This window comes from Bufo gargarizans, chromosome 6 (assembly GCF_014858855.1).
Source record: "Bufo gargarizans isolate SCDJY-AF-19 chromosome 6, ASM1485885v1, whole genome shotgun sequence".
NCBI classification, from domain to species: Eukaryota; Metazoa; Chordata; class Amphibia; order Anura; family Bufonidae; genus Bufo; species Bufo gargarizans.
Genome location: NC_058085.1, coordinates 206,752,063 through 206,773,555, shown reverse-complemented (window position 1 = coordinate 206,773,555; position 21,493 = coordinate 206,752,063). Strand labels below are relative to the sequence as shown.

At 43.7% G+C, this 21,493-nt stretch overlaps 1 protein-coding gene across 4 annotated transcripts in view; it reads left to right on the top strand.

Moving 5' to 3' along the window:
• VCL (vinculin) overlaps positions 1 to 21,493 on the top strand; it is a 207,452-nt gene that overhangs the window by 150,879 nt on the left and 35,080 nt on the right. For all 4 annotated transcript variants that reach the window (XM_044300269.1, XM_044300267.1, XM_044300270.1 and 1 more), the window contains one exon: positions 20,254 to 20,378. In XM_044300269.1, the coding sequence (XP_044156204.1) occupies positions 20,254 to 20,378 (125 nt within the window). The remainder of the gene's footprint in view (positions 1 to 20,253; positions 20,379 to 21,493) is intronic.

Sequence of the window (21,493 nt, the reverse complement as noted above, 5' to 3'; positions counted from 1 at the left end):
CCCGCACGGGTTGTCTGTGGAAGTTTGCGCCAGCCAAGACCTTCCTACTTCCAGGCGCAGACGCAACTTCCGGATCCGTCGTTGCGTCGTAACAACTGAAGATGTTAGGACGGATCCGGAATAATACATTTCAATGGGCTATTATTCCGGATCCGTCGATGCGGCAAGTGTTCCAGATTTTTGGCTGGAGCAAAAAAACGTTCTGGTCCGGAACTGAAGACATCCTGATGCATCCTGAACGGATTTCTCTCCATTTAGAATGCATTAGGATAAAACTGATCAGGATTCTTCCGGCATAGAGCCCCGACGACGGAACTCTATGCCGGAAGAAAAGAACGCAAGTGTGAAAGAGCCCTTAGTGTGCAATTTAAGCTAGAAATACACCCATCATTTTCTGGGGGTTTGAAAAACACTACAGTTTTTTGAAAAAAATAAATAAAATTTTTTCCAGATCTGCAAGTGTTAAATTCAAGTTTAATCTATACAACTTTCATATTCTGTTACCAAAAACACTTTTTGGGCAATCTACAACAACTTCACAGTCAGTGTGCAATTTAAGCTAGAAATACACCCATCATTTTCTGGGGTTTGAAAAACACACTTTTTTGACAAAAACACTATTTTCAGGCCTTGCAGCATCAGCACGTGTGAAATTGCAGGCTTATATACTGCTGTCAAATCCAGTTGGTAAATAAACACTTGTTTGGGCACAAAAAATTTAGTTGGCAGCCTTTGATGCAGATGTCATTGTGAGATACACCCTTAATACATTTGGGTTACATTCAGAGATTTTAAATACCGCCATTTGGTACACCAATATTGAATTCAGGCCTACACTGGTTCAGGCAGTGTGAGATACCCCCTCTACATACAGGGGTTTGATTCAGGCATTTGAAATACAGCCATTTTGGGCAAATACATATTTACTTCAGGCCTACACTGGTTCAGACCCTGTGAGATACTCCTTCTACATACAGGGGTTTGATTCAGGGATTTCAAATACAGCCATTTCAAATACAGCCATTTTGGGCAAAGAAATATTTAATTCAGACCGTGTGAGATACACCCTTTACATACTGTCGTTCTATTCTACTATTAATTAAACACCCATTTAGAGCAAGATCCTAAATTCTAGAAATATGAGGAGAGCGTCAAATAAGGGACGTGGCCCAGGTCGTGGTGCTGCTGGTGGAGCTCCTGTTGCGGGGAGAGGACGTGGTCCATCTGTGCCAGCTACACGCACAAGTGAAACCCCTTCCTCAGTTGCGAGTAGGCGACAAAACCTGCAGCGGTATTTGGTCGGACTTAATGCTGCTCTATGAATGGTGAGGCCTGAACAAGTACAGGAGATAGTAGATTGGGTTGCTGACAGTGGATCCAGTTCCTTCACATTGTCTCCCACCCAGTCTCCTGCTGAAAGACCACAGTTGGCACCTGCAGCCGATGTCCATCAGTCTTTCACCTCACCCCCTTGCAAATCAGCAAAGCAGTCTGAGCCCCAAGTCATGCAGCAGTCTCTTCTGTTTTTTGATGACTCAGCAGGGTTTCCCAGGGCCAATCACCTATCCCTGCCCCAGAAGTGGAAGACATTGAGTGCACCGATGTCCAACCACTTATCTTTCAAGATGAGTACATGGGAGGACCATTGCAGCACATCTCGGATGATGATGAAACACAGAGAAGAAGATGATGTGGAGGACTATGAGGTCCTCGACCCCACATGGAATCAAGGTCATGCGAGTGACCTATGTAGTTCGGAGGAAGAGGCGGTGGTCACACAGAGCCACCAGCACAGCAGAAGAGGGAGCAGAGTGCAAAAGCGGTGCGACAGTATGCCTCCTACTGCCCACCACAGCAAGGGACAGAGCACACCAAAGCCAGCTATAAGGAGTTCCCTGGCGTGGCAGTTCTTTAGACAATGTGCTGACGACAAGACACGAGTGGTTTGCATGCTGTGCAATCGGAGCCTGAAGCGAGGCATAAACGTTCTCAACCTGAGCAGAACCTGCATGACCAGGCAATTAAGTGCAAAGCACAAGCTGCAGTGGAGTAGATGGTCGTCTAAATACGTCTTTGGATCATGTGCTGTTGAAACATATCTAAAACTTAAACCACGACAGAACAGGTGTAGTGGGAAGGTCCACAGGCATCTTGGTTGAGAGAATTTGAAAATAGAGCGATATTTTCTATTTGCGGGATGGAAAAGGCAGAAGGTGGGGAGAGAAATATCCCTATCAAACTATATAATTCTGCCTAAAAGCGGAGAAATCTCCCGCCTAAATGCGGGAGAATCACCTCCAGAGGAGGCGACCCCACTTATCGGTGGCTTTCCCTATTATCCTGTCCCTGTAAAAGTAGCTCCCAGTGTCTGTACAGCCAAAAATTGAAGTAATTTAAAATTCCCAACGCGTTTCCTCCAATACAGTTGTGACCGGATTCATCAGGGGAAAAAAGAAGATGTAAATATATTGTATAGATGTGGCATAATAGCCCTCAGCAACAATGGCTCTTCTGTTGATAAATCCAACTGGGTAATGCAGTCCAGGGATCTCTCTGTGACTGCACCTCTATATATACGCTAAAGTAAACTGGACAAACTTTAGATGAATTAATTACCTCATGGTGTGTATGATAGTCGGCGTGCGTTCCACCGCCAGCCAGGCAAAACCGGAAGTGCGTCAGGTCACGTGCGCCAACCGCTGCTATTGGCCGGCGGTGGAACGCAGGCCGTGGGTGAACCGCATGAAAACCGGAAGTATGTCACATACACCGGAAGTGACACATGCGGAACGCATATACCATGCGCCTCAGCGTTCCGCATGTGTCACTTCCGGTGTATGTGACATACTTCCGGTTTTCATGCGGTTCACCCACGGCCTGCGTTCCACCGCCGGCCAATAGCAGCGGTTGGCGCACGTGACCTGACGCACTTCCGGTTTTGCCTGGCTGGCGGTGGAACGCACGCCGACTATCATACACACCATGAGGTAATTAATTCATCTAAAGTTTGTCCAGTTTACTTTAGCGTATATACAGACGTGGACAAAATTGTTGGTACCCTTTGGTCAATGAAAGAAAAAGTCACAATGGTCACAGAAATAACTTTAATCTGACAAAAGTAATAATAAATTAAAATTCTATAAATGTTAACCAATGAAAGTCAGACATTGTTTTTCAACCATGCTTCAACAGAATTATGTAAAAAAATAAACTCATGAAACAGGCATGGACAAAAATGATGGTACCCCTAGAAAACACAGAACATAATGTGACCAAAGGGACATGTTAATTCAAGGTGTGTCCACTAATTAGCATCACAGGTGTCTACAACCTTGTAATCAGCCATTGGGCCTATATATATGGCTCCAGGTAATCACTGTGTTGTTTGGTGATATGGTGTGTACCACACTCGACATGGACCAGAGGAAGCAAAGGAAAGAGCTGTCTCAAGAGATCAGAAAGAAAATTATAGACAAGCATGTTAAAGGTAAAGGCTATAAGACCATCTCCAAGCAACTAGATGTTCCTGTGAGTACAGTTGCACATATTATTCATAAGTTTAAGATCCATGGGACTGTAGCCAACCTCCCTGGACGTGGCCGCAGGAGGAAAATTGATGACAAATCTAAGAGACGGATAATCCGAATGGTAACAAAAGAGCCTAGAAAGACTTCTAAAGAGATTCAAGGTGAACTTCATGCTCAAGGAACATCAGTGTCAGATCGCACCATCCGTCGTTGTTTGAGCCAAAGTGGACTACATGGGAGACGACCAAGGAGGACACCATTGTTGAAAACGAATCATAAAAAAGCAAGACTGGAATATGCCAAACTACATGTTGACAAGCCACAAAGCTTCTGGGAGAATGTCCTGTGGACAGATGAGACAAAAATCGAAGTTTTTGCCAAGGCACATCAGCTGTATGTTCACAGACGAAAAAATGAAGCATATCAAGAAAAGAACACTGTCCCTACTGTGAAACATGGAGGAGGCTCTGTTATGTTCTGGGGCTGCTTTGCTGCGTCTGGCACAGGGTGTCTTGAATCTGTGCAGGGTACAATGAAATCTCAAGACTATCAAGGAATTCTAGAGAGAAATGTACTAGCCAGTGTCAGAAAGCTTGGTCTCAGTCGCAGGTCATGGGTCTTGCAACAGGACAATGACCCAAAACACACCGCTAAAAACACCCAAGAATGGCTAAGAGGAAAAAATTGGACTATTCTAAAGTGGCCTTCTATGAGCCCTGACCTCAATCCTATTGAGCATCTTTGGAAGGAGCTGAAACATGCAGTCTGGAAAAGGCACCCTTCAAACCGGACACAACTGGAGCAGTTTGCTCATGAGGAGTGGGCCAAAATACCTGCTGAGAGGTGCAGATGTCTCATTGACAGTTACAGGAAGCGTTTGATTGCAGTGATTGCCTCAAAAGGTTGCGCAACAAAATATTAAGTTAGGGGTACCATCATTTTTGTCCATGCCTGTTTCATGAGTTTATTTTTTTACATAATTCTGTTGAAGCATGGTTGAAAAACAATGTCTGACTTTCATTGGTTAACATTTATAGAATTTTAATTTATTATTACTTTTGTCAGATTAAAGTTATTTCTGTGACCATTGTGACTTTTTCTTTCATTGACCAAAGGGTACCAACAATTTTGTCCACGTCTGTATAGAGGTGCAGTCACAGAGAGATCCCTGGACTGCATTACCCAGTTGGATTTATCAACAGAAGAGCCATTGTTGCTGAGGGCTATTATGCCACATCTATACAATATATTTACATCTTCTTTTTTCCCCTGATGAATCCGGTCACAACTGTATTGGAGGAAACGCGTTGGGAATTTTAAATTACTTCAATTTTTGGCTGTACAGACACTGGGAGCTACTTTTACAGGGACAGGATAATAGGGAAAGCCACCGATAAGTGGGGTCGCCTCCTCTGGAGGTGATTCTCCCGCATTTAGGCGGGAGATTTCTCCGCTTTTGGGCAGAATTATATAGTTTGATAGGGATATTTCTCTCCCCACCTTCTGCCTTTTCCATCCCGCAAATAGAAAATATCGCTCTATTTTCAAATTCTCTCAACCAAGATGCCTGTGGACCTTCCCACTACACCTGTTCTGTCGTGGTTTATTTCCATATAAGAAAATACCATCAAACCGTGAGTGGGACTATGTTGGTCCAAATCTGAGCATATGAGATTATTTATGTATTTGCCCTTGTGTCCTACTGTACTTAAGTCCATATTATTTCACTTGTGCAGGTATCAAAACATACACATTGTTTCTTGTGGGACTTATTTTTAAATAATAATTACTAAAAGTTATGTTTTAAGTAGGATAATTATTCAGTGACACGCAGTTTATATTCCTACATTGTATTTATATTTTCTACTGTGAATTTATATCTAAAACTTAAGTTTTATTTAATTTCTTTTAACCATCTCCCGACCGCCTAACGCAGGCATGCGTCCTGCGGGCGGCCGGGTTATTCCTCCTTGACGCATCAGCGCGTCATCTCGTGAGAGGAGAGATTTTGCTTGAACATGCGCGCGTGTTCACAGCAACGCTAAGCTGAGAAGTTGATCTACAGCCTGCCAGCAGTGATCATTTGCTGGCAGGCTGTAGATGTGATTTATTTTTTAAAAGCCCAAAAAGGTATATTAGATGCTGTTTTGTTAACCGCGTCTAATATACCTCCTACCTGGTTCTCTGGTGGTCCCTTTTTGCTTGGATCGACCACCAGAGGACACAGGCAGCTCTGTAAGTAGCACGCAATTGCGGACAAGTATAGGACATGTTCTGTAGGCTCTACAAAAAATGCAGTGTTTGCCCGATCAGGCCTGATCTTGTTTTGCGTTCAGTCCGCCACACCGCAGTGACAGATTATTATTATTATTTTTTTCTGATCACTGCAAAAACGACGTAAAATCGCTGCGGTGCTATAAAGATCACTTTTGAGGGGCATGGCGCGTTAATAGTAGATTTTTTTTTTTTTCTTCTAACAAAGTCTCATAGGTATATGTAAAAATACACCCCAAACCACATTGCCCTACTTCTCCTGAGTACGGCGATACCACATGTATGACACTTTTTTGCAGCCAAGATGCGCAAAGGGGCCCAAATTCCAATGAGTAGCTTTAGGATTTCACAGGGCATTTTTACACATTTGGATTCCGTGAGGGGCATGGCGAGTTCATGTAAAATTTTATTTTTGTTACAAGTTAGTGGAATATGAGACTTTGTAAGAAAAAATAAATAAATCATTTTCCGCTAACTTGTGTCAAAAAAATTAATAAAAATTCTATGAACTCGCCATGCCCCTCACAGAATACCTTGGGGTGTCTTCTTTCCAAAATAGGGTACTTGTGGGGTATTTATACTGCCCTGGCACCTAGGCTGCAAAATAGTGTCACATGTGGTATCGCCGTACTCAGGAGAAGTAGGGCAATGTGGTTTGGGGTGTATTTTTACATATACCCATGCTGGGTGAGAGAAATATCTCTGTAAAATGACAACTTTGTATAAAAAAATTGGAAAAGTTGTCTTTTACAGAGATATTTATCTCACCCAGCATGGGTATATGTAAAAATACACCCCACACTTTTTTGCAGCCTAGGTGCGCAAAGGGGCCCAAATTCCAATGAGTACCTTTTAGGAGGGCATTTTTAGGCATTTGCATTCCAAACTACTTCTCCCAGTGGTACGGGTAGCTCCGTCTTGCAGGACAGTGTTATTGCTGTTGATTCACATCTAGTATTTCTACACTATTAGTTACAGCTTGTGTGTTGCTTGCAATCATTTCCTCTTGTCAACTGTACTAGCTGAAAATTACTCCTTTTGCGGAGCTCCCTTGCTACCACTAAATTAAGAACATAAACACGAAGACGCTGGGTGTCCAGCGAAACATGTCGGGATGCAGGGCATTTGAGTGTTTTATATTCTTAATTTAGTGGTAGCAAGGGTGCTTCGCAAAAGGAGTAATTTTCAGCTAGTACAGTTGACAAGAGGAAATGGTTGCAAGCAACACACAAGCTGCAACTAATAGTACAGTTGATAAGAGGAAACAGTTGCAAGCAACATACAAGCTGCAACTAATAGTGTAGAAATACGAGCTGTGAATCAACAACAATAACACTGTCCTGCAAGACGGAGCTACCCGCACCACTGGTAGTTTTAACCTATCTATGTGTGGTCTATGTTAAATAAAGTAGCATTTTAAAAGAAATTAAATAAAACTAAAGTTTTAGATATGTTTAACAGCACATGATCCAAAGACGTATTTAGGTCCAATTGGACCATCTGTTAGCTTGCTAAAATAGTAAACGTTGACATGTGCTGGGAGGTCCTATTATATATAATATATAGCAGTGGAGTAGACACCTCAAAAACCAAGAAAGGTCTCTGGCTCCTCCTGCTTCCTCTTCTGCTGCAGTCGCGGCCTCTTCATCCACCTCTGGAGTAACAGTGCCACCTGCCACCACGCAAGCAGAGGATCTGCCAGCAACACCTGGGTCACCAAGCATCTCCACAATGTCCCATGGAAGTGTTCAGCTCTCCATATCCCAAACACTGGAGAGGAAGAGGAAGTACTCCCCCTACCCACCCGCGATCCCTAGCCCTGAATGCCAGCATTTCTAAATTACTGGCCTTTGAAATGCTGTCATTCCGTCTGGTAGAGAGGGATAGTTTTAAAGGCCTTATAGCGGTGGCTGTCCCACAGTATGTCATGCCCAGCCGCCACTACTTTTCAAGGCAAGCCATCCCTTCCCTTCACAACCAAGTAGGGGACAAAATCAGGTGTGCACTGCACAACGCCATTTGTGGCAAGGTGCACCTGACTATGGATACGTGGACTAGTAAGCACGGTCAGGGCCGTTTATATCTCCATAACAGCACACTGGGTAAATGCAGTGGCGGCTGGGCCTGAGGCGGATAGCAGTTTGGCGCATGTCCTTCCACCACCGAGGATGGTAGAGCGCATCAATTTGTCTCCTGTTGCTTCCTCCTCCTACTCTGTTTCCTCATCCTCCTAATAGCTCCTCATCCGGTCAGCGTAACACCTTCACCGCCAACTTCAGCGCAGCCAGGGGTAAACGACAACAGGCAGTTTTAAAACTTATCTGTTTGGGGGACAAACCCCACACCGTGCAGGAGCTGTGGACGGGCCTTGAACAACAGACTGATGAGTGGTTTGTGCGAGTCAGCCTCAAGCCCAGCCTGGTGGTGTGCGATAATGGGCAAAATCTCGTAGCAGCTTTGGGACTAGCCGGTTTGACGCACATCCCTTGCCTGGCACATGTGCTGAATTTGGTGGTGCAGAGATTCCTTAAAAATTACTCCGATATGTCAGAGCTGCCGCATAAAGTACGGGCTGTCTGTGCGCGCTTTCGGCGTTCTCACCCTGCTGCTGCTCGCCTGTCAGCACCGCAGCGTAACTTCGGCCTTGCCACTCACCGTCTCATATGCGATGTGCCCACAAGGTGGAACTCCACGTTGCACATGCTGGCCAGACTGTGCGAGCAGCAGCAGGCGATAGTGGAGTTTCAGCTGCAGCACGCACGGGTGAGTCGCTCGGTGGAACAGCACCACTTCACCACCAATGACTGGGCCTCCATGCGAGACCTGTGTTTCTTGTTGCGCTGTTTCGAGTACTCCGCCGTTTTCAGCGTAAAAAACGCTCCTGGCGATGATGGAAGAGGATGTGGCACAGGAGGAGGAGGAAGAGGGATCATTTCATAGGATTTCCGGCCAGTCATTCCCAAGTGACTCCGAGGGTGGGTTCCTGCACCCACAAACCCAAGGTACACAATTGTCCAGCCAGGGCACAGTTCAGGAGGTGGAGGAACCTTGTTCACAGCAGGGTGACACCCAGACCAGCTCATGGCCATCACTGGTGCGTGGATGGGGGGGATACAGAGGACAGCTTTTCGTTGCCTCTGGGCAGCCTGGCACACACGAGCGATTACATGCTGCAGTGCCTCTGCAACGACCGCCGAGTTGCCCACATTCTAACTTGTGCTGATTACTGGGTGGCCACGCTGCTGGATCCCAATTACAAGGACAACGTACCGTTCTTAAATCCGTCACTGGAGCGTGATCGTAAGATGCGCGAGTACAAGCGCACGCTGGTAGACGCACTGCTGGTGGCATTCCCACTTGACAGCAGGGGCACAGTGGAAGCACAAGGCGAAGGCAGAGGACGAGGAAGAGGTTGCCAATGGCAGCTGGGGCACCACCAACACCTCAGAAGGCAGGGTTAGCATGGCCGAAATGTGGAAAGCTTTGTCAGCACGCCACAACAACCAGCACCACCAGCTGATATGGAACGTCTTAGCAGGAGGCAGCATTTTACCAACCTGGTGGAGCAGTATGTGTGCACACGCCTACACCTACTGAATGACTGGTCTGCCCCCTTTAACTTCTGGGTCTTCAAATTGGGCACATGGCCTGATCTTGCCCTTTACGCCTTGGAGGTGCTGACCTACCTGCCTTGCAGCCAGAGTATTATCTGAACATGTGTTTTGCACGGCAGGGGGCGTCATCACAGACGAGCGCAGCCGCCTGTACACAGCCAATGTGGACAAGCTCACATTCATTAAAATGAACCAGGCATGGATCCCACAGGACTTGTCCGTACTTTGTGCAGAATAGACATGTATACCGGCCTTAACCAGCCATTGTTATACTGCAGCGCAATTGGTCATGTTTGTATTTTGAATATTTCACACTCTTTTGGCATGTACCTTAATTTTCCTAAATTAAATTAAAACCAAAAACCTGTGTTGGCTATCTCCTCCTCCACCGCCGCTTCCACCTCCTCCGCTACGTCCACCGCCTCCTCAAACTCCTACTCCATATGGAACTCCACCTCCATAAATCAAATTTATTTTATTTTTTTCTTGTACGTGTTCTATTTTATATCATTTCACTACTTTTGTCATTTACAATTTTTGATTGTATAGTACCACTGCTATACCTAGTAGGCCAGTTAACAAAAAAAATATATTTGTCAGTTACATTTTCAGTTGAAATTCAACAATTTTTGTGGTTGAAGTACAACTGCTATACCTAGTAAACAGGTTAAACAATAAAAAAAATTGTCTGTTACATTTTATGGTGAAATTCAGCAATTTTTGGGTGTGAAGTACCACTGCTATACCTTTTTAGACCGGTGTAAAAAAAAACATTTGTTACATTTTGGGGTCTAATTCACCAATTTTTGGGTGCAATATACCCCTGCTCTACCTAGTTAACAGCTTAATAAATTTTAATAATTTTTATTTTACATTTTCGGGTGACAAACATTTTTTTTTTCTGTCATAGACCCCTGCTCTACCAAGTAGACAGGTTAATGAATTTCTGTAATTTTTCTGTTACATTCTTGGGTTGACATTATACAATTTTAGACGTGAATAAACCCCTGCTCTGCATAGGTGACAGGGAATGAAATTTCTGAAATGCTTCTTTAATTGATGCGCGCCACCTCCTTTGATTCAATGCTTACACCTAAACAAGTTGTGCCATATTTAAGCTTCAATACTTTGTCCCACATTTCCGCTATACTCTTTTGGCCAACATTTGCGCCTTAATAGCTTTTCCCACAATTCCGCTTGACTCTTTTGGCCCACATTTGGGCTTCTGTAATTTGTCCCACATTTGCGCCTCAATAGCTTTTCCCACATTTCTTCTCAATCCCAATTTTTTAAAATAAATTTATCTCCCTTTAATTTGGTCTCTCTTTCTCACGCTCCCTCTACGGCCTAGAACACTGATTCCCCGACACCCATAATCACCATGGTAGGCGCATAAAAGAACATCGAAAGTTGATAGAGCAGATATCAAATTGGATCGTGAACCTCACGGGGCGACATGGTGTATGCACACGCCTACACAAACTGACGGGTCAGCCCCTGCAACTTCTGGGTCTGCAGCCAGTGTATTGTCTGAACGTGTGTTTAGCACGACTAAGGGGTTATATTTCCCAATGTTTTGGGGTGTACCCTAATCTAAAAAATAAATAAAAAATTAGAACAAAAAGCAGTGTAGGCTACGTCCACCGCCACTTCCACCTACTCTGCCACATCCACCGCCTCCTCAACCTCCTGCTCCATATGGACCTGGTCCTCCTAGATCAAGATTATTTTTTATTTTTACATATTTTATGTTATTTTAAGTCATTTCCCTATCCACATTTGTTTGCAGAGCACTTGCCATGCTCTTAACCCATTTGCACCCCTCTAGCCCTTTCCATGACAATTTTACAGCCATTTATTTTAGTGCTCAAAAGTTTGGGGCCCCATTGACTTCAATGTTCGGGGTCAAGTTCGGGTCCCGAATTCAAACTTTTTTCTGAAGGTCGGTCGAACCCGAACATCCAGGTGTCCGCTCAACTCTAGTTGTAGAGCATATTTTTTTATTTTTTTTAGACACTGAAAAAGAATTTACTTTTCAGATTCTCTCCCCCCCCCCCTCCCTTATTTTCATCATTTAAATTTTTTTATGACGATCTTACCACATAAAGCTGTTAATCCCATTCACATTACTGTATTGTGATATGGGCATGATATTTATTTTTTATTTTTAGGATGTCTAATCATTAAGTTGTTCCTTATCAGTACACTAAGGGCTTTACTAGGAATTTCAAAGCATTTTAGGTATTTGTGATCCATTACTGTTCCTACAGATAGTTCTGGACACTGTCCTTTTATATATTCTGTAAGGGTACTTTCACACTAGCGTTATTCTTTTCCCGTATTGAAATCCGGTAAAGGGTCTCAACACCGGAAAAAAACTCATCAGTTTTGTCCCAATGCATTCTGAATGGAAAGCAATCCGATCAGTATGCATCAGGATGTCTTCCGTTCAGTCCCTTGTACGGTATTTGACCGGATTATTTTTTCCATCCAAAATTCCAGAGCAATACAGCACTTGCCAGATCCGGCATTAATTTCCATAGAGATGTATAAATGCCGGATCCGGTACCAAGTGTTCCAGAAATTGCCGGATTCAGTTTTCCAGTTTGCACATGCGCCAGGATATAGGAGGGAGCTATTTTTGATCTTTGAAAAAATGTAAATACCGGATAAGTTATTCTGGATGAGACGGATCCGGTATTTCACCGGATCCATCTAACGGATCCAGGGAAAAAAAAGATTTCAGTTTGTACACGGCTTGCAGGAACTGGAACTGCCTGCCGGAATAAAAAACACTAGTGTGAAAGTACCAGGAGAAATGGGGTGATACATTTTGGGGTTTAGTCCTTCATCTTCATGTGCTCTGTACATAAAAAATAAAAATAAAACTACTATCTTTAAAATGACACTTGTGTAAAAAAAATATATATATATATATTATATATTTATTTATTATAATTTTTTTCATCAGTTTCTTTGAAAAAATGTGGGGGTAAAAAATTTTACTTTACAACCCTAGATAAATACCTTAAAGGGTCTAGTATTTAAAAAAGAAAAGCATTCTGGTACTTATAAGCCTTTACAAACTTGGGCTTCTTTCACATTTGTGTTTACATTTTACGGAATTGAGATACGACAGAGGATTTCGATACCAGAGGAAAAAAAGCTTCCGTTTTGTCCCCATTCATTGTCAATGAGGACAAAACATAACTTAACAGAATGCTACAAATTGTAAGCTGCGGTTTTCTTTCCATCAACGGATCCGTCCCCCATTGACTTTCAGTGGTGTTCATGACAGAGCCATCATTGCTATGTTAAAGGTAATACAACCGGATCCGTTCATAATGGATGCAGATGGTTGTGTTATCAGTAACGGAAGCATTTTAGCTGATCCCTGAAGTGTGAAAGTAGCCTTAGCTTGGGCTTGGAAAAAAAAATTGGAAATATATTTCTGATAAAGATATTGAACAGAATTTTTCTATATATATGTAAAAAGTTGAAAGTTGGGAGAAAAATTAGAATTTTTAAACTTTTTCATAGATTTTTGAATTTTTTCCTAAATGTACAATATGTGACCAAAAAAAGTGTCAGAATGACTTGGATGTGCAAAACTTTTACATAATTATTCGATGCTAGTGACACATGCCAGATTTCCAAAATTTGTCTTAGTCATTAACCCCTTAAGGACGCAGCCCTATTTCACCTTAAGGACCAGGCCATTTTTTGCAAATCTGACCAGTGTCACTTTAAATGCTGATAACTTAAAAACTCTTTTACTTACCCAGGCCGTTCTGAGATTTTTTTCGTCACATATTGTACTTCATGACACTGCTAAAATAGAGTAAAAAAAAGTTAATTTTTTGGCATTAAAAATGACCAGATTTACCAAAAATTTTGAAGAATTTGCAAATTTCAAAGTTTCAGTTTCTCTACTTCTGTAATGCATAGTAATACCCCCAACAATTGTGACTACTTTACATTCCCCATATGTCTGCTTCATGTTTGTATCATTTTTGGAAATTATATTTTATTTTTTGGGGATGTTACATTAGAAGTTTAGAAGCAAATTTTGAAATTTTTCGGAAATTTTCCAAATCACACTTTTTATGGACCAGTTCAGGTCTGAAGTCACTTTTTGAGGCTTACGTAATAGAATCCATCCAAAAATGACCCCATTTCAGAAACTACACCCCTCAAGGTATTCAAAACTGATTTTGCTAACTTTGTTAACCCTTTAGGTCTTCCACAAGACTTCATGGCAAATGGACATAAATTTAAGAATTCTATTTTTATTTTTTTTCCAGGAACAAAGCATGGGTTAACTGCCAAATTCTGCAGAAACACCCCTTATGTGGTTGTAAACTTCTGTTTGGCCAAACGGGAGAACATAGGAGGGGAAACGCCATATGTTTTTTGCAAGGCAGATTTTGCAGGACTGGTTTTGTTTATACCATGTCCCATTTCAAGCCCCCCATTGCACCCCTAGAATAGAAATTTCAAAAAAGTGATTCCATCTAAGAAAGTACACCCCTCAAGGTATTCAAAACTGGGTTTACAAACTTTATTAACCCTTTAGGTGTTCCACAAGAGTTAATGGCAGATGGAGAAACTATTTTGGAATTTCTATTTTTGGGAAAATTTTCCATTTTAACCCTTACTTTATTACTGGAAAAATGGGTTAACAGCCAAACAAAACTCAATATGGGTTGCCCCGATTCTGTAGGTTGCAGAAACACCCCATATGTGATCATAAACTACTATTTGGCTAAATGGCAGGACATAGAAGAAGGGGAACGCCATATGGCTTTTTGAAGGCAGATTTTGCTGGACTGGTTTATTTACACCATGTACCCTTTCAAGCCCCCTGATGCACCCCTAGAGTAGAAACTCCATAAAAGTGACCCCATCTAGGAAACTACGGGATAAGGTGGTTGTTGTTTTGGAACTATTTTAGGGTAAATGATTTTTGGTTGCTCTATATTACACTTTTTTGAGGCAAGGAAACAAAAAATTTAAATTCTAAAATTGTTTCTACATTCGCTATTTAGTTTTATGGAACACCTAAAGGGTTAACAAAGTTTGTAAAGTAACTTTTGGATACCTTGAGGGGTGTAATTTCTTAGATGGGGTCACTTTTTTGGAGTTTCTAGTCTAGGATACATAAGGGGGCTTCTAATGGGACATGGTGTAAATAAACCAGTCCATCAAAATCTGCCTTCTAGAAATCATATGGCGTTCCCTTCGTTCTATGCCCTGCCGTGTGGCTATATAGCCATTTACGACCACATATGGGGTGTTTGCAAACTACAGAATCAGGACAATAAATATTTAGTTTTGTTTGGCTGTTAACCCTTGCTTTATTACCAGGAAAAAAAGGATTCAAATGGAAATTATGCCACAAAATTTGTATTTTGGCACCGTTTTATTTTTATATTTTTAACGCTATTCATCCGAGGGGTTTGGTCAAATGTTATTTTTATAGGGCAGATTATTACGGACGCGGCAATACCTAATATGTCTACATTTAAAATTTTAGATTTTACACTATATATCATTTTAGGAATCCCCCAAAAATATTTTAGTATCTCCATGGCCCCTCTTGTGACATACTCTGCATCTTTTTTGGGTTCGTCCCTTCTTTCCAGTATGGGGACCACACCTGGAAAATGTTGGCCTCCAATTCCCGAGGTACTTCGGCCTGCTCTTTCCCGGTCTGAAAAAATTAAAGTCCATGAGGACTGCCTCATAGAATTGGAGAAATGTCCCTGTGCTGCCAGCGCTTCGGAATAGTACAAAAGTGTTGTACAAGGCAACCTGTACCAAGTAGACCGCAACTTTTTTGTACCATGCCCCGGTTTTGCGCATGGCATTATATGGCTTGAGGACTTGATCAGAGAGATCAACTCCTCCCATATACCGATTGTAGTCAACGATACAATCGGGCTTGAGGACCGTTGCCGCGGTACCTCACACATAGGGATCGACCGATATAGATTTTTTTTAGGGCCGATATCGATAATTTGTGAACTTTCAGGCCGATAGCCGATAATTTATACCAATATTCTGGGAATTTTGTTTTTGAAAAAAAAAATAAAAAAATTCCTACACAAATCTGCTGAAAATTAATGTTTATTGTTAATGTGTATTATTATTATTTTTTGTAAATCTTTCTTTTTCATTTATACTTAATATTTTGGTGTTTTTATTTTTGCAACTTTTTTTTTTTTTTTTTTTTTTTTATAATATATACTAACTTTTAGCCCTTTTAGGGACTAGAAACCTTGTCCTATTCACCCTGATAGAGATCTATCAGGGTGAATAGGAGCTCACACTGTCCCTGCTGCTCTGTGCTTTGTGCACACAGCAGCATGGAGCTTACCATGGCAGCCAGGGCTTCAATTCATCCTGGCTGCCATGGTAACAGATTGGAGCCCCAGCATTACACTGTTGGGGCTCCGATTGGAGGAGCAGGGAAGAGGGGATCCTGTGGATCCAATTTTTTTTTAATACTGGGGTGGGGGTGGGGGGCGCACTGCGCCACCAAGGTCTAATACTGGGGTTGGGGGGGGGGGGGGCTGCACCACCAAGGTCTAATACTGGGGTTGGGGGGGACGGGACTGCACCACCAATGTCTAATACTGGGCTTGGGGGGGCGCACTGTGCCACCAATGAAGATTAATCTCTCATTTATTCATATACAGGAGGCGGAAGCTGGCTGCAGAATCACATAGCCGGCTCCCGACCTCTATGAGCAGTAGCTGCGATCAGCGGCACCTGAGGGTTAACTACCGCAGATCGCAGCTACAGCTCATAGAGGTCGGGAGCCGGCTATGTGATTCTGCAGCCAGCTCCCGCCTCCTGTATATGAATAAATGAGAGATTAATCTTCATTGGTGGCGCAGTGGCCACAGCCCCTCCCCTCCTCTTGTCCCCTGTCCTTTCATTGGCGGCAGTGGCAGCAGCAGCAGCACAGGGGAGAGGAGACACTGCTTCCTTCTCCCCTGTGCTGCTAAGGGGAACACTGAGAGCGCTGTCAGCAGCGCGATCTGTGTTCCCCATACGCTATCGGAATATTGGCAAAATAGATGCCGATAGCGGTCAAAATCCTCAATATCGGCTGATAATATTGGTAAAACCGATAATCGGTCGATCACTACTCGCACAGGGACAGGGGTGATGCCGTTACCATGGATTGTGGACAGTACAAAGACATCCCTCTTGTCCTTATACCTGACCAGCAACAGGTTTCCACTGGTAAGGGCACGGGTCTCACCCCTGGGGATAGGTACCTGGAGGGGGTAGGCAGGGAGGCCGCGCTGATTTTTCCGCACTGTCCCACAAGCGAACATGGATCTGGCGGCAAGGGACCTGAACAAGGGAATGCTAGTATAAAAGTTATCCACGTACAAGTGGTAACCCTTATCTAGCAGTGGGTCCATAAGGTCCCACACGAGTTTCCCGCTAACACCCAGAGTGGGGGGACATTCTGGGGGTTGAATACGGGAATCTCGCCCCTCGTACACACGAAATTTGTAAGTGTACCCTGAGGTACTCTCACAAATTTTGTACAGCTTCACGCCATACCTCGCCCGCTTAGTGGGAATGTATTGGCGGATACTGAGTCTCCCCTTGAACGAGACTCATCAACCACGAGCTCCCTTCCAGGTACGAAGGCCTGTGCAAATTTGGCCCCGAAGTGATCGATGACCGGCCGTATCTTATACAGACAGTCAAAGGCAGGATCACCTCGTGGGGGGGGCATGCTGCATTATCTGAATAATGCAGACATTTCCGAATGGCCTCAAACCGGGAACGTGTCATGGCCGTACTGTAGAGGACGTCCCCACTCCAGTATTGCCTGACACTGGGTTTTTGGCTAGACCCATGTGCAGACCCATGTGCAGCACGAGGCCCCAAAATGTCCTCATCTCGGCTGCACTGACCGGCGTCCAGCCGCCGGGTCTAGACAAAAAGGAGCCCGGGTGCTGAGCAACGAACTGTTGGGCGTACAGGTTTGTCTGCTCCACCATCAGATTCACAAATGGGTCACTGAAAAAAAAAAAAAAAAGTCCATTTCAATAAACCCCACTGTGGGAATCTGGATTCCTGGATTGCCAACAAAATCCGGAATCTCGAGCTCAAAATCCACTGGGGGACACCAGCTAAGTTCACTGGCAGGGGGCTCCGGTGGGCTTATTTGGTGGGCCGGGAAAGCAGTATGAGCCCCAGGGTGGGCCACAGGGTCCCTAGCATGTGGGGCCCCTGGCTCCGCCTGGCGATGTCTCCGCCGCCTTGGGGGCTCATCGTCATCAGATGATAATGATGAAGGAGGATGCGGATGACAAGAGGAACGTAGGGTCATCCTCACTGGTGGCAGGGAGGGTCTAGGGCAGTGATGGCTAACCTTGGCACTCCAGCTATGGTGAAACTACGACTCCCAGCATGCTCCATTTATTTCTATAGAGTTCTGAGAGCAGCCAATTGGGCTACTTGTGGATCACATTGAGAAACACCGGGGCAGTAAAGGGGGCACTCGTTACTGTTGCATGAGGTACAAAAAGCAGAATCACACCACTGACCCCAGTGACAAATGCAGCTTACATCCTGTTCTGTTCCTTCTCCCCTATATACAGTGATCCCTCAAGATACAATGGCCTCAGGATACAATATTTTCAACCTACAATGGTCTTTTCTGACCCATCGTAAGTTGAAACTAGACTGAACATACAATGTCTCAGACTCAGATCCAAACAAACAACGGCACTTCTCTGGTCAACTAGCTGGATTTGTTGCTAGTAAGCAGCTATTCCTGACTATTATATGTGAGGGCTTGTCTTAGTTATCTGCTTATTTTTCTTAAATCTTCATTTTCGCTTATCTTAGATATTTTGGGGCTTTGCAATTTCCTCAAGTTACAATGGTTTCAACATACAATGGTTATTCCAGAACCAATTAATTTTGTAACTTGAGGGACCAGTCTACTGTCCCCTGCTCATGTCACAGGGCCCGCCAGTACTATCCCATAGAGTCCTTAGAGGAACAATGGTCATGTATGACCTAAACGAGGGGTGGGCAATCTGCGGCACTCCAGCAGTTGTGAAACTACAATTCCCAGCATGCTCCATTTATTTCTATGAGAGTTATTATATATCTATATACAATACAAATTATCAAGATGCACAGTAATTATTAACACAATAATAAAGGAAAGTATAGTCCAATAAACAAAAGGGAGAAAAGAAAGAAAATACTTAGTTTCCGCAGAAAAGATGTCTGTTGGTGAAATAGTCCGTTGCAGGGGTAAAGTCCAAGAAGCCTTTGTCCAGTATAATATGCCTACAGCCCACGGGTTCTCTGGCTGAGGCCCTCTTTAGGCCTCATGCACACGACCGTTGTGTGCACCCGTGGCCGTTGTGCCGTTTTCCGTTTTTTTCTGCGGCTCCATTGACTTTCAATGGGGCCGTTGAAAACTCGGCTTGAGCACCGTTTTTACACCGCGCCCGTGACCCGTGTTTCGAGGCCGTGAAAAAAATATAACCTGTCCTATTTTTTTCACGGCCAACGGTTCACGGGCCCATTCAAGTCAATGGGTCCGTGAAAATCACGGATGCACACAAGATTGTCATCCGTGTCCGTGATCCGTGTCCGTGATCCGTGTCCGTGATCCGTGTCCGTTTTTTCATATCATTTCAATGGCAAACTTGACTTAGATTTTTTTTTCATCTTTCATGTCCGTGGATCCTCCAAAAATCACGGCAGACCCACGGAAGAAAAAACGGGCACGGATCACGGTACAACGGAACCATGTTTTGCGGGACGTTAAAAAATACGTTCGTGTGCATGAGGCCTTAGGTGTTGTTAAAAGTGGAGAACTCCTTTAGCAGATTCTAGGCCTTTGTTATAAAGGCTCCCAGAATCAAGGCGGGGAATTGAGAGTCCGCCTGCTGGGCAGGCTGTATTCCTGAGGTGAATGTCAGTTCTGAAATATGGCATGTGCCATATTGTGGGATGTCTCCGCTGTACACAAGTAACAAGCACATATTCACATTCCCCACAAAATATGGAGTTCAGGGATACCAAATATTACTATTATAACTGATTCTATGATGGGGTAACACCATAACTTTACCTGGGTACATCTTAGAGTTATGTTTGTCCTATGTAAACGTCCAGTGAATTCTGAGTGACACGATGATGTAATTTTTATGTCCGTAAGATGCATGGGCTCTCTTAAAAAGGTAAAAATCATATCTCAGATTCATGTTGCAGTCTGGGAAACCTTGGTGCCGGCCTGTCTGCAGCAAGCCAGCTTACAGACCCTTTATGGCAGCGACACCAAATGTCTCCCCCCCCCCCCCCCCTCCAGGTGCAGTCTTCACACCTAGCTGTGATATCTCCTCAGGAAGGGAAGTTCTTTTGTCAACCTGAGGAAGCCAGCTGTAATTGCGTTATCTGCTGGGCATCTATTGACTGACTTGAACAAAAGGACTATGTTGTTCTCTGGGTACAACAGAAGGAGACGCTCTGAATAATCAAATTGTAGGTTCTGGGGCCTAGGGAAATAATTACTGTTTAATAGACCCACTGTTCAATAAGGCAGAGTAATATTGATAATATTGGGAGGACAGTTCAATATTCTCGCGGATCATCCGTGACACTGGGAGTTGTAGTTTTCAGAACAGCTGGAGTGATGCAGTCCCCCCCCCAACATCCTAAACATTGAAATTAGATTTATTTTTTTATTTTATTTTATTTTTATTTATTTTTTTATGCAACGCGTTAATGGTCCTGGTGTATAAAAATGTTTGGAACAAAACCTTTTTGTTTTTTTTCATCAGCTTTACAGAAAAGCTTCCTAGACTCGGGTTACAGGATTTTGGGAGCAGTCGCTAAGGTGAGGGAAGCATTCCAACCACCGGAACCAGAATTCCCCCCACCTCCACCTGATTTGGAACATCTGAGAGTAAGTGTCATCTATTTATTGTATACTGGTATATGTACTTGTATGTTACTGGAAACTGTCAACAAGCCTTTTGGCATACATCTTCTTAACAGCTTAGCTGACCTTCTATAATGCAGTGAGAAAATACAGCAAATAGCCAGACTTAAAGGAGTATTACCATCACATACAATGGGGGCATATCGCTAGGATATGCCTCCATTGTCTGATATGTGTGGGTCACACCTCTGGGACCAGCACCTACAAAGAGAACGGAGTGGGTAGAGCTGTGGGTTTCCCGGGGTCCGTCCACCACCAAGCGCTGCTCCCATACAAGTGAATGGGAGCACTCTCCGCGCGCCCGGCCCCTGCTCCCATTGATATCTATGGGGCAGTTGGAAATAGCCGAGCCAGCGCTTGGCTATTTTCAGCGGCCCCATTGAAATGAATGAAGGGTGGCTGCGCATGCACAGTGCACCCTCCATTAATTTCCCTGCTCCAGACCTATCAGACAATGGAGGCATATCCTAGTGATATGCCCCACATTGTATGTGATGGCAAAACCTCTTTAAGGTGGTATTACACTGTCCCATGTACGAACACGATGGATTAAAAAACATCAATTGACGATTTGTTCCTCCCTCATTCTGTTCTATTCATTATTGGCTGCACATTCCTGATTACACATGGAGATGTTCTGTCGATAATCAGGCACTTTTCATCCTGAGGAAAGATGCCCAGCAGGCGATGGGAACTTTGTTTTCCGTCAAGGATAATGGAAACCAGATGGATCCGTCATGCTTTCCCATATACTTCTATTATGACAGATCAAAACGGAATACCTCTAAAGTTTTCTGTTTTGATTTCCATCTTATGCATTCCGTTATTTTCCGTTATTAACATGTGATAACGGAATACATAACAGTGAGTGAACAAGCCCTTACCTGCTCCATGCTGCTCTAGTCCTCCGTTCTCTCTATCTTCTAGTTCTGACACGGTTTACAGCCGACTGTCTATGGTCATGGTTACATCTCCTCTGAAGCTAGTCATTGGAGCAGTCCATGTGACCATTCCGATAGCCAGCCAATGTAAACTGTACTGGGACCGAAAGATGGAGAGAGCGGAGGTGGCGTGGAGCA